The 13660-nt window shown below is 33.5% G+C and overlaps 1 protein-coding gene across 1 annotated transcript in view; it reads left to right on the forward strand.

Annotated features, from left to right (window-relative positions):
• The window catches only part of LOC140743786 (adenylate cyclase type 5-like), a 44262-nt gene that overhangs the window by 7884 nt on the left and 22718 nt on the right, over positions 1-13660 (forward strand). Inside the window, exon 6 of the mRNA XM_073075374.1 lies at positions 10479-10600. Within this exon, the coding sequence (XP_072931475.1) occupies positions 10479-10600 (122 nt within the window). The remainder of the gene's footprint in view (positions 1-10478; positions 10601-13660) is intronic.

A 13660-nucleotide genomic window follows, 5' to 3' on the forward strand; every position in this document is an offset into this window, starting at 1 on the left:
TGATCAAATTGGCTTGTCCTTTTCTGTTTCCTATTACTCGACTATAATTTTTTAATGATAAGTAAAAGACAATATCGAGAGACCAAAACTCTTATTATGATAAAATAAGAAAATGATGTTTCCATAAAAATGTTGTAATTTTCCACCGGCACATGATATAAATAAGGAATAAGGATCCATTAAATTGTTTTCTAAATAATTACCTTTTGAACATCGTCTGTTTTCGTTAAACATTGATATTGATATTTTCGATATTCGATTCGATAACAATGATATTTTCGATCAAAAACTACTCAATAATTGGTATTTTCTTATAATCTAAGATAATAGATTTTTAAATAAACTTTCATCTATACTTATAATAAATCTGTAGAGAGGTCAATTCTGTACATGATATATATTTCCAAAATAAGTATCAGGGAGTGATTAGGGATCGATACTGATGCCAAAAATGCAATCAGTAAATTTTTTGTCTGTCTGTCTGTCGGTCTGTCTGTCTGTCTGTCTGTCTGTCTGTCCGTATAACCGTTATAGAAACAAAAAATACTGGACGGATTTTAACGAAACTTGGTACAATTATTTTTCATGCTCCTGAGCTGGTTATAGTATACTTTTCATCACGCTACAATCAATAGGAGCAGAGCAGTAAAGGGAAATGTTGGGAAAACGGGAGAAGTTACGCCATTTTTTTAGGGTTCGTCGCGTGTGAAACCTTAATGGTTAAAGCTACATAGAAATGATGTATGATGCAAATGTTTTCCTCAAAATTATATAAAAATTATCCCACGACAGCATATGTCTATCTTTTATGGTTGACTCACAATAACACGTGTAACTCCCGATAGCTTAGCAGTTCGAAGCTTTCTGATTATATTTGTCTACTCCTACGTTTATAACACTCTCAGTCATCCCTAATTAAAAAAGTTGTGATTAAAGATAAACCCTTATCTACACCCTTAATTTTTTATTTATATGGCAACACAACCTTTACCAGGTCCAGCTAGTTTTAAATAACCGGCGTAAATTTAAAAATAGCAACACTTACAGTAGCTAAATTTGTTTATGTAAAAATATAAAATATAAAATAGGTACGCACATTTCAAAAGCCATAGAGTTTTAAAGGCTGACCGCTCAATTATAAATTCCATTAGCTTCAAGCTTTTAACCTTTTTATAGTACGTTATTATTATTATAAATTCTCTACGTGATGACATCTATCCTAAAGTTTCAACTACGTTTGCAAGTCGAATGTTGATAGCAACTACATTTGAATTTCGAATTCTTTATTTGCTTTAAAAATTCTGTGGATAGTACTCATCGTCAATTTTATTCTTCTTTTCATTCTTCATTCTTCAAGACAATGTTTGCATTGCTACAAACAATAAAAGACTTACATGCCTCCCCTTTTGGGGTTCGGGATTCGTTATTGGGCACATCTTAATTCTTTCGAGTTCGTTTCCTTTACATTAACTTGACCATAAAAAGATATTACTTATATTTGCAGGTATTACTTATATGTATAAATATTGTAAGTATTTATTATAAATTCTGGTAGTGGAGAAGTCAATTGTAGCCGAGTTATCTACCTGAAAGCGTCTTGGACAGCTTAAATACTATCTTTCGGCAACAGCCAAAGCCGTTTTAACATGCCCTCTTCTATTTGGTAAAAATAATATTTAAAATGAACAAATAAAACTATTTCTTCAACTCTTCACAAGTCTTCTTATTCCCGCGCAAAATACAACTCAAACGTCAAGCCGCGTTGTTTTTCTTTTTTTGTTAACTCATACATCTCACCAGCCAGTAACTATGTAACTTATTTTCATAACAATAACACAAAATAATTAATTAAAATAATACTATAATAAAATAATTTAATAGATTTCTAACAATAAATAAAAATATAAATTAATAAATAAATCTTAATAAATATTAAAACTCGTACCTATAAATGTCAGTGCCATTTCTATTAACCAATCTTCTATTAACCAACACACTTCTATTACCCAAAGTTATACTTTGGTAAATATAAATCAAGCAAAGTTAAGCTTTTCAATTAGACAATCAACCTGTATGTATAAGTTCGTTGAAAGCAATCAATCATTTATATCATGTCACGAGACAAAAGTCCATTAAACTTAATATCAACTTATCGATAAGTCAAACTGTATACTTACTTAAATGTTATCAAGTCGATTAATACAATTAATATAATATGCTCTGAGAAAACAACACATTAATGTTGCAGAAAACTTGGCAGACAGAATTGTTTGTAATAACAACTTACACGATTTATAGTTATAGGTTTCTTATTAATAAATTCCTACACGATAATATCAATAGAGCAAATTCAATGTAAATCGATCAAAAGGCCCGATTATTCAAAGTTATTTGCATATTACAAAATATCACTTTGGTACAGGATCCCTAGTATAGTTTTCATCATTTATTAATAACAAGCTGATTTTTCGTGAGTAGCTTCGTTTCGACAAGACGCCCAACATTTTTCCTTACAGCAATGTTGGTAAATGGTAGCTTGATGGGGCAGCAAGGATAAAATATGTTGACCGGACGAATTCTAAAAATTTATTACTAACCAAATTTTTCTTTGTTAATTATCAAGATAATTATTTAAATAACGTGAAAAAATATTTGTCCTACAAAATATAAGGTTTTTATTAAGGAGTCCCCCCTCTCCAACATGTATCATAAACAAGGTCATGAAAAATAATTACTAACCAGCTGATTTTTTTTTTATTGGCTGTCTACCATTTACATAGTCTACCATGCACATTGTCCTACAAATTGCATGGTATGTCATCTCGGACCTACGCTGAAAAGATGTTAATTCCGCAGGATTATTTTTTTTATTAGTAACTGTAGGACAAAGGTATCACGTGATAGGATAATATAATTTTTATCTAAATAAAACAATGTCCTACAAAAAAAAGGGTAACTTTTATTAATCCTACAAGATTTGTAATTTAACTATAATATAATATAAATAAACTATAAAACTGGCGGACTGGAATAACGTACTTCGCAATTTGTAGGACAATGTGGGTAGTAAGCTGTGTAAATGTTAGACAGCTAATAAAAAAAAAACAGCTGGTTAGTAATTATTTTTCATAACCTTGTTTATGATACATGTTGGAGAGGGGGGACGCCTTAAAAAAAACCTTATATTTTGTAGGACAAATATTTTTTCACGTTATTTAGATAATTGTCTCGATAATTAATAAAAAAAATTTCGGTTAGTAATATTTTTTTTTGATTCGTCAAATCAACATATTTCATCCCTATTATTTTAGTTATAAACCACAATCGAGAACTTTCGTACGAGAATTTGTTGGGCGTCTCATTGAAACGAAGCTATTCTGGAACACTCAGCTTGATACTAATTATTTTTACATTAAGTATTAGTACTACAACTTTTAAGTGTAGGTCCGAGATGACATACCATGTAATTTGTAGGACAATGTGCATGGTAGACTATGTAAATGGTAGACAGCCAATAAAAAAAAAATCAGCTGGTTAGTAATTATTTTTCATGGCCTTGTTTATGATACATGTTGGAGAGGGGGGACGCCTTAATAAAAACCTTATATTTTGTAGGACAAATATTTTTTCACGTTATTTAAATAATTATCTTGATAATTAACATAGAAAAATTTGGTTAGTAATAAATTTTTAGAATTCGTCCGGTCAACATATTTTATCCTTGCTGCCCCATCAAGCTACCATTTACCAACATTGCTGTAAGGAAAAATGTTGGGCGTCTTGTCGAAACGAAGCTACTCACGAAAAATCAGCTTGTTATTAATAAATGATGAAAACTATACTAGGGATCCTGTACTATTGCTTTACCGGCAAAGTAAAACATCGTGAAAGGATCCTTACATACCGGAGAGTTTTAGAAGAAAGTTCTTAAAGGCGTGAAATGTCTACAACTTCCCTCTTGACTAGCACAGTGGACTTTTGCGTGAATACCTCGTATAAGAGGAGCCCCGTGCCCAGCAGTGGGACAATAATTTGTCTGACTACTAACATTAATGTACTGGTAGTAAGTTTTATTATGAGAAACATTACAAAATGATGTTATTATTGTTCCGTATACTTATATCAGATTGTTTTCTCTCGTATGTAGATGGGTATCGAATAGTTCTAAAACTCATTACGATGTATTTAGGTTGTATAGACAAACTGTAATGAGAGCCGACTGTAATCGCCAACAAATCCAAATTTGAGTAGTGTTTGCCAAAACTTCATAGATTGTTTTGGAACGCCCCGTTTAAATCTACAGGAATTGAATATTGTAATACTATTTTGTCTGCCACGGCATGCGTCTGATACTCTCTATGTCTGTGAGTGTAAACGACTTTGCCGATAGACCTGTTGTGAGTGAGTTGTGATATCTTGCTATAGATATTGCCGAATTAAAATGTTCTGACAAAATGAAATCCTTAAAAAAAACGTTATTAATGATTATTTATATTACGTTGATAATCATACTCTGCATTTTGACGCATGAAATAAAATTAACGATTATTCTAAAACTTGAAACAAAATTTTGTATGATTTGAACAGACACGCCTAATTATAATTTTAATGTTACAGACATGTGACTGTTAAATTAAAATTTATTATTCACCACTACATTTCCCGCTCCAATTTATTAATACGGAATTTAATTTTAAAATATATTATTGCATAGTATATACCTAATAACTATATAATACCTACCTGGGCCTAAGCAATGGGGAGCTTTGTCTAAAATAATAGATACGTATATACAATCTCGCCAAACATCATCTCAGGTTTACTGACATTTGATATATATTTCAGTAAAAATTATTACCAATTGTTGATAACGCTTTTCTTCCCCATGTCCGAAAAATCACTACTATATCATTGAAGGTCCTATGGCTTACTTACTTTTTTGGCTACTATCGTTGTGGCGATAGCTGCTAAGGCAACCACCTTGTGGCGATATTGAGCAGTGGCTTAAGCCGATAGCGCTGATCATTTATTATTATTATATATTACACGACTGTATAGATGCAAAATATTATAAGCAGTTTTAACAGTTGCATTAACAACTACTTAATCGCTAGAGTTGCTAGTTGCTCAAGTAATAGTAGGTAACCAATAGTTGCCCTAGATTTTATGAATAAGATAAAAGTCTAATTATATGACAGTTACCCTTTTCTGGTATAGACTTTTATGCGAATGTTGAATTGCGCCTTTTTCGGCCCTTTATTATAGGTACGCTCTGAATATACGAAGGGGGTAATGAGAACGGTGCTCGCAACTGTGAATACGAGTACATACCAAATTTGTTCCATTAGACAGACACGCTCCTAACGTAATTACGTTACCTTAAATGCAGATGCATTAAATGTGAAAAGCCTTTATTAATGTCACATAATGCAACATGAAACAAAACGTACGTATACGATCAAATTAAATATGCTTACGCACAAGAGCTCAAATATTATCGTTTATCTACATATTCCTATGGTTTTGTATTACCATACTTGATTACGCTGTCAGATTACTAATTAATTTAATAAATATTAAGTTGGACGTTCGGGAATAACGGCCAAACGATGAATATCATTCAGCTATCGAAAAGTATAAACAGTATGTTTACATTAACGGACATTTCCATTATACACGTTAAGCTATTGGTATCTATTTATGATATTGGTTAATTTTTCTCTAAACTACGGGTCACTTAGAAGAAATAGTTACAAGTCAATACTTTAAAACGAAGGAGAGATTTTTTTAGACTCACTATTTTATTTTAAGTTAACTTCGCAAATTGACCCTTCGATTCATCGAGGAACTTTTTAGAACAATTGTACGGCTTGTAGACTTTATTTTTGTGGATAATATAAGATGGTTATTGCGTACAGCATCAAACTGTATAGTTCCCTCGAAAATTCACACACACACACACGTACACGTTTAGAAGCAACGCAGCTTACGCAGCCAATGCGCACATTAATTACAAAATCAAATAAATTTTCTCGTTCCGTTTGTTCCGCCACGTGTAATCTATTAGCTGGATAATTAACATGGGGGGAGAAGCCGCGTGTAACGAAGAAAACAATGACGGAATTTTTGAAGTTCCTCTTCTTTTGGCGCGTTTAAGAAAAATGAAAGTGATTTTTTTAATGCCGACATCTAAAACTAACGACATACGGTTGGGTGCACATTTTTAATAGAATTGGATATAACTGGAAACAAGGTGGTTTAAAGGCGGTAGAATCCTCTGTGATTCGACTCCGGAGGCATCACCGCCATACCTAGTTCTAGCTTATAACAGCAGTGTTAAGCGCTGCTATGTTCTGGTTGGACTATATATACTTTTCCGAGGCATTCCAGCTTAGTTCTCAGGTGTAGCGGCGCATCTGTAATCGATCTTAGGCAGGACTCTAATCTTATCTGGGGTTGATTACAAATGTCAATAGGTCGTAATAGCCACTTACAACCAGGTGCTCGTCTGCTACTCATATATAATAGAAAAATCAGGTACTTTCTCTGTTATTGGCAATTTTCGTTCCAATAATTCCAATCATACATTATCATATTGCTCATTTTGCTGACAGAATAAACATAAGTAAATTCGTACAAAATGAGAAATTAAACACAAACAATACGAAAGCTTTTGAGCATATGGCTTGACAGTAAATTGGGAGGCTTTATGTTTGTGAAAAAACTCTGTTGCGAGACCTGAATATTTTGTTAAGCGGTAAGAAATTATTTTGTTTTTGCTGCAAGGACAAATTGGCAGATGCTTTTGTGGCAAATTCCCTGTATTATGAATGTCAATAATAAGGTGATAAAACTACTCATCTTTAACTAATATGATAGGTATACTCAATACTATATCCTAAATCCTCACTTTGAAGATCCAAGGCTAGCCGCGGAACCTTTATTATAGGTACCTACTATAGCATTATATTTATTTATTAATTCATCTTGTTTCATTGTTTTATTTTTACGCCACGAAAATTATCGATTAGCAACCGATACTATACCTACCTGTTACCGTACGCGAAAGGAAAATAAAGCTACATTGAAATATAATACATAATAAATATAGTTTAAAAAACTAATAAACACGCTTTTATGTTAAAATCAACTAAAAAGCAAAAAAATAATCTTCAATCTAGGAATCAATTAAGGAACGATTATAGTATAATTGTGGAAAAAGTGTGGGGCGCTTTTCGAACCTGATAAATGGAGCACCCCACACTTTACTATATCCTAAATCTATTTCTTAAACTATATTTATTTTATTAATTTTTAGTATTTGTTGTTATAGCGACCACCATCATGCATCGTTTGTAAAAAAAAATCAAGTGTATATCTATTACGGTTTAAGAGATAAAGCCCTGTGACTCACGAACAGACAGCGGAGGGTTTCGTTTTATCCTTTGAGTACGGAATCCTTAAATCATTCTACGAGATGATATTATAGATATGTTTCAGTACATTTGAGTTATAGGGAAATAACATTATTATTTTCCAAAGCTAAAAATCAATCTAGTAACTTTGCCTGAAGGCTCCATAAGGCGCTTTCTCTCGCCTCGAAAATCGTTAATCCTGAGGATATTGATAAGGACAATGGTACAAAATTATTAAAATCATGTATTGTCATCGGTTCTTGATAATTCTTCAAAATTTTGAATTAAACTAAACGTTCAAAGTGGATAGAAATCGGGCTCAAAGATTCCGTTACTGTTACGTACATACGTACATACAAACGTACAACCCAAGCTAATAAAAGCGTGTTAATAATATAGATACTTTAACACGTTCCCTGCGGCACAGATTTTTCTGTACTTTCCATTACTGCGTTACGAGTTGTTTTAAACCTCGTCCTATATCCGACATTGTGGCGGCACGAGGCGTGTTAAATCCCACCGCCCGAAGGAGACTAAAATCCTTTTTTTGGCGCCAAATAAGACAAAATCGACGGCTTTTGTCTTGATTATTATTAACAATGAGTTGATTAACCTAAAACTGCCGCCGCCCTTGGTTAAATTCGTTACTTTAGATTCTATGGGTAAAATAAAATGTGGGTCTAATGCACCTCGGACCGCACTGAAAAATGGCAGGTTTCCATATAATTTAGTGATGGGAAAATAAATATCGATTTTATTTTATTGTTTTTATTTATCAACGTTATGGACAGAATGAATACAAAAAGGGGAAAGTTATGGATGTTTTTCATTGAAACATTTCAGACAATAAGGTTTTTTGCAAACAGTGCATTCCGTGAGATTTTTTTTTTTGGTTTTTTTGTCTGCCTCATGACATGTCAAGAATGTGCGGAGTTTTTCGTAGCATCCGACACATCTCTTCTTCTTTGGACCCTTATCGAGATGATGTGCTTTCTTTGCAGTGGATTCTGAAAAGTAGGAGCGAGTAGATTAGGGTAAAGAGTAATCGGAATACTCGGTAACGATTTTGCCTACGTTTCCTATATCAATAATGTAGCTACTTAACTTTTGTTTGAACCATAACAGGAAACGTAATTATCTATAATGTAATTTCTTACTATACGGATATACGCCTAGCCTGCCAAGTCTCACTACTGGACTTTCACCTAGACAGAGTATATTTGTGACTTACCTATTTTTGAAATATCTTCCTGTATTCTGATTCTGGCTCAGATTTTTCAACCGGTTTTTCTTCATCTTCCTCCATGATCAACTTTTTTCGGCAACGTTTCGACATGATAATTTTCAACATAAAGACAGCGGTCCTACTTCGTCGCTACGCAGCCTCGACTGCGTTGCACAACACTAACCACGTGAAGCTAGCGTGGGGTGCGGTACGAGGTGCGTGGGGAAACGAGGCGTTCCCAACCTCGTTCCGCACTGTGTTAGCATTATTATTTGTTCAGTGCGGTACGAGGTCTAACAAACCCGACATTAGGTTGGTGTACCATAGAACTAGGAATCAGTAGCACATCACAAACATATAGTTATCACTCTCCTACACTGAACCAGACGGAAGTTATGCCTCTCGCACCACAGAGAAGTTAAAGTTTTTTCTTACCGCTATAACGACCAGACATGGACGAGGTGTTTTAAGCCGCGTTCCGCAGCTAACGTGTTAAACCATATAAACAAACCCGTATTAATGAATCTCTAAACATAATAACGTTTCCGTTTTCATATCAAAGAACATTAATCGTTTGTAATTGTTAGCCGTTTGTAATGTTTATTCGTGTTACATTGTTTTCCATGTAAGACTTAATGAAAGTCCGAAACAAAGAGAATAATATAATGAATGATATGATTATTTATGTCTTGGGAATGTTATTAATATTAACTTTATTAATGACTAGCTTTCACTCGCCGCTTCGCTCGGGGTCAGAGGTTTTTATGTATCTTAAAAAGCCTAAACGTTCCCTACATCCTTTTCAGTACCCTTAGTATAAGTTTTTACAAAATATACTGTTTTTGTATTTGTTTACGTATTGCCCATACATTTCCAATCAACGCTCCTAGCGAACTGTATCAGAACTGAATGTAAATGTATGTAATACGTAAACAAATACAAAAACTGTCATTTTGTAAAAACGTAAAACCTCATACTAAGGGTACTGAACCCCCGACAACGTGTGAACAAAATTTCTTGACAATCAGCCTTGACAGTATTCAGAAGTTCAGTTGATTTGTTAGCATGATAATTTTTCACGCCTTAACTATATTATCAGGGGTCTAGAAAATTACATAGGGTATCTTTTGTCTCCAAAAATAGTATTGTTCCTGAGTTGTACTAACCAAATTGATGTCACCGATTGATAGTAAAGTATAACATTGGGAACTTATATTTTGTCAGGATGAGCTTAATTACTATGTTATCAAGTTATTGTACTGTGACAGACCTCTGACCGCGAGCGAAGCCACGGATAAAAGCTAGCTAGACATAAAGCACATAGATGGTAATAGATATAAGTAATTTAATTGAAACACGATTATGTAATTTTAAAGTGGTTAGAACGTTAGCAGCGGGCGCACTGCGTCGTTGAGGGTTGCAGTTTATAAATAGATATTGCTAATTAATAAGCTTGTTTCATTGTTATAATTAGTACTCACTCAATGTACAAATGATATATAAACGTACTTTGACATTGATACCTGAGTATTAATACCATTTGGATGTGATTGATATACCAAACTAGCCTGATGAGAGGAGGTCACAGCTGCTCTTGGAGAGGTCGTCCTGAGGTGGATCACAGATGCGTTGCTACCCATGAGAACTGAATTAGAACTCCTCGAATAAGCTTCTTTCTTATCACACCCTTCAAACCAGAACAATATAGTACATTATTTTTATAAAGCAGCAATAAATATGGCGGTGGCTTCTCCGCAATCAAAGCACCAACAGTTCGACCATCTTCTACAATTTATTTTAGCATTTTAGTTCCGATCTTGAAAGCAGGTTTCTTGCAGGAACGCCTGCTGCTGTCCGTGCTGCCCCGCCACGTCGCCATGGAGATGAAGGCCGACATCGCCAACCAACCCCGCCAGGAACAATTCCACAAGATCTACATTCAACGGTATGAGAATGTTAGGTAAGTACCTACACTAGTTTTTTTTTACTTATATATACTTTATTTTAAAACCCCTATAAGTCTTTAAATATTTTGTTATAATGTAGAAGTAGCAAACCTAAAAATTTTCAACATTTACTTTTCATCTGTCCTTATAAGTAAAATTTGTATGTTAGTTAAATTAGTAAATGAGAGAAATATACGGCACGTTAAAATTCTTATATACGTCTCTATAAAAGGCTCACACAACTATGCCAACTCGTACGTGAAAGAACTTCTAGAAGAAAACTTCACAGCGTCGTGTGTGCCCTGTTTCACACTTGAACTTCCATAAAACTTTGTTGTTGAAAGTTTAAAATTTCGCGCTCAGTTCGTCAACTGCGCTAGTGAAGTTAGCGAATTTTCTAAAAGGTGGCCTTAGTTTTAGTCGCGCGTTTAATGTACGAGTACATAATATTGGTCTTAAATTCGTTACTTCGAGCGGTAATATGTTATAAGTATCTTCAAGTATGTAGGTACACGATCGTTGTCTTACAAAGGCCTTAAATTATTCCGCGTTTCTGCCTATATACAAATAATGTTTGTTTTCGCCACGATAGCGGAATATTCGTCTGATTTAATTCCAAATTTCCGATTATGTTGGTTTTAGGTAAATACCTGCGTAATATAATTATAATGGACGAGAATAAATCTATCTATCTTAGCGATCACGTTGGATATCTCTCTTGGACACGAAACGCCTCTTGTTTATTGGAGCGAAGGCTCACCTGCCCTGACCTCTTCACCGCCACAAAGGCACTTTGGCATTTCAATATTTTCGCTACCTTTTCGAGTTATTCAGGCTCTTAAACAAATTATAACTTATTGTAGCTGAAGGTTCGCCGTTTGATGCCTGCCGCTACTTTGGTAATTAGCTTCCCTGAATATTTTAGGGAACATTGTGTAGTATTGAACAATGCTTTCTATTATCTGTATTTAGGATACTTATGATTTAAAATTATTTCTAATGCCAGTCACCAAAGATACTCGAAGAACAGCCCCATCCAAATCAAATAAATTCTTCATTTGGATAACTGACTGACGCATAGCCGATCTCAAACAGGACTATCCAGAGTTAATTATAGATGTACATTGGCAGCAGTTATTAATTATTACTTATCATTCTTAACCTTTTCCTATTATCACGATGTTACGGGGGGTTTGATCGTTTCCAAATATAATATTTAACCATGTAGAATAAAAGTAATCCTAAAACTTAAGCATAAAAAGTATTGATCGTGTGGAACTATTATCTGTCGTATCTAAATAAATACTCTTTAAAAAGGAATAGTTGCGGTTGACAAGATGTTAAATATAACACTTATCATTTACCAATCGGTTTCGATTAAAGTTATTGTTTTTGTCAACTTCCGTATTTGTCAGCGTCGACTAAGATCGTGGTGGCAATGAAAATAACTTGGTGCAACACAAAATTGTTACAAGATTGTTATAGTTAACTTTAAAATTGTTTAAGGTGCAACCCGAACTAAGCATTAAAAATTATTAGTGCAACAAAGATTGTTATACAATACGGTCCCGTCCAATAGTCCTTTGTGACACTTATGAAGGAACTGACATAAAAATATTATATGGAAAAATTTACCTACAATGTAATACTCTAATATTTGAGATTTTAAATTACCAGCAATCTTCCCAGGTATACAAAGGTAAATGTGAAATAGCAATAAAATTCAATTTAAAACAAGGTTTTCCGAAGCTCGTTAAAGTGCTTTGAACTCTTTGTAATATAAATTGCATAAATGTTCGGCTTCGTTTTGCACTGAAATACTTAGATGAGTTTTAAGGCATTTTATTCAACCACTAGCTTGATACCGCGGTTTCAATTGCGCTATCTTATACTGAAAGTAATAGTGTAACTTTACGCCTTTCATAGAAAGTAGTATTTAATATATTGTTAATTACATACTGCAATGCAATATTGAGTATGTGACACAATCATAGATATAGGATGCTAATATAAAAAAAATAAGTCTATGAACACAATATTGCATTCCATTACCTACGACATTTCCATTTGTTGAAGCAAATTAGTAACATCGTGGAAATGTTGACATCAAATTACTCTGGCGTATTCCGAGAGGACTTTGAGATAGTCGGTAACTTTGTAGCACCCGTCGGTTTCTATGTTAGAAGTTTCTGAACAGAATTTGATACCAACTAAACAAAAGCTTACTCTGTAATATGTGCACTAATTGCATACAACTGCACTATAATTACGCGGGATGGAATTCACGCTTTAAATTTGAAACCAATTAAAACGACTATATTATACTAATTACTACTACGACTATATTATATAATTGTTTACTCGTGAAACCTTTTATTTACCTTATATTGTTGGTTCGTATGTCTGTGAGGGTCAAATGTTGCAACTAGAGATAGGCAAAACACCCGGTTTAAACCCAGTACTGGGTTTAAACCCGATAGAGACCCGTTTATTCTCTCCCACAGGGAATTTATTTGGTTATTTAAAAATGATTTCATAAAATCTGTAGACAGTTTTTTAAATGTTCAAATATTTATTGAATAGATATAGGTACTAGAACTTTCTACGGTATTTTCAACGTTTTTACATTTTTTTATGTTTTAGTTTTGAGGTTTTACCTACTTTTTAACCCGACTGCCACAAAAGGGTTGTTTTTCGTGCATATTTTGTATGTTTGTAAATCTTTTTTATTTTAATCTAATTTATTTTTTTATTTTTATTTTTTTTATTTTAATCTTTTTATTTTTAATACATTCGGATCTGGTGAGAGAAATCTTGACAATTAAGGTGTCGTTTTAGCTGATCCTTATAGTTTAGGATTTGGTCCTGAAGGCTCATTTCAAAATTTCACCCTATAATAAATACTTTGTTGCAGTAGTCAGAGGACGACATATACTACTTTTTATCTAGGAAACATACATGTTTCCTAGATAAAATGTAGCGGCCAGAGGATATTATATTCTAGAATAACAACGGGACGTGGACATTGTTTGAAATTTGCATCAAAAGCATAGGCTGATTGATTGGCTTCTTAC

This window comes from Epargyreus clarus, unplaced genomic scaffold (genome assembly GCF_041222505.1).
Source record: "Epargyreus clarus isolate Ecla_fem2 unplaced genomic scaffold, WU_Ecla_fem_2.2 ptg000007l, whole genome shotgun sequence".
Taxonomy (NCBI): Eukaryota; Metazoa; Arthropoda; class Insecta; order Lepidoptera; family Hesperiidae; genus Epargyreus; species Epargyreus clarus.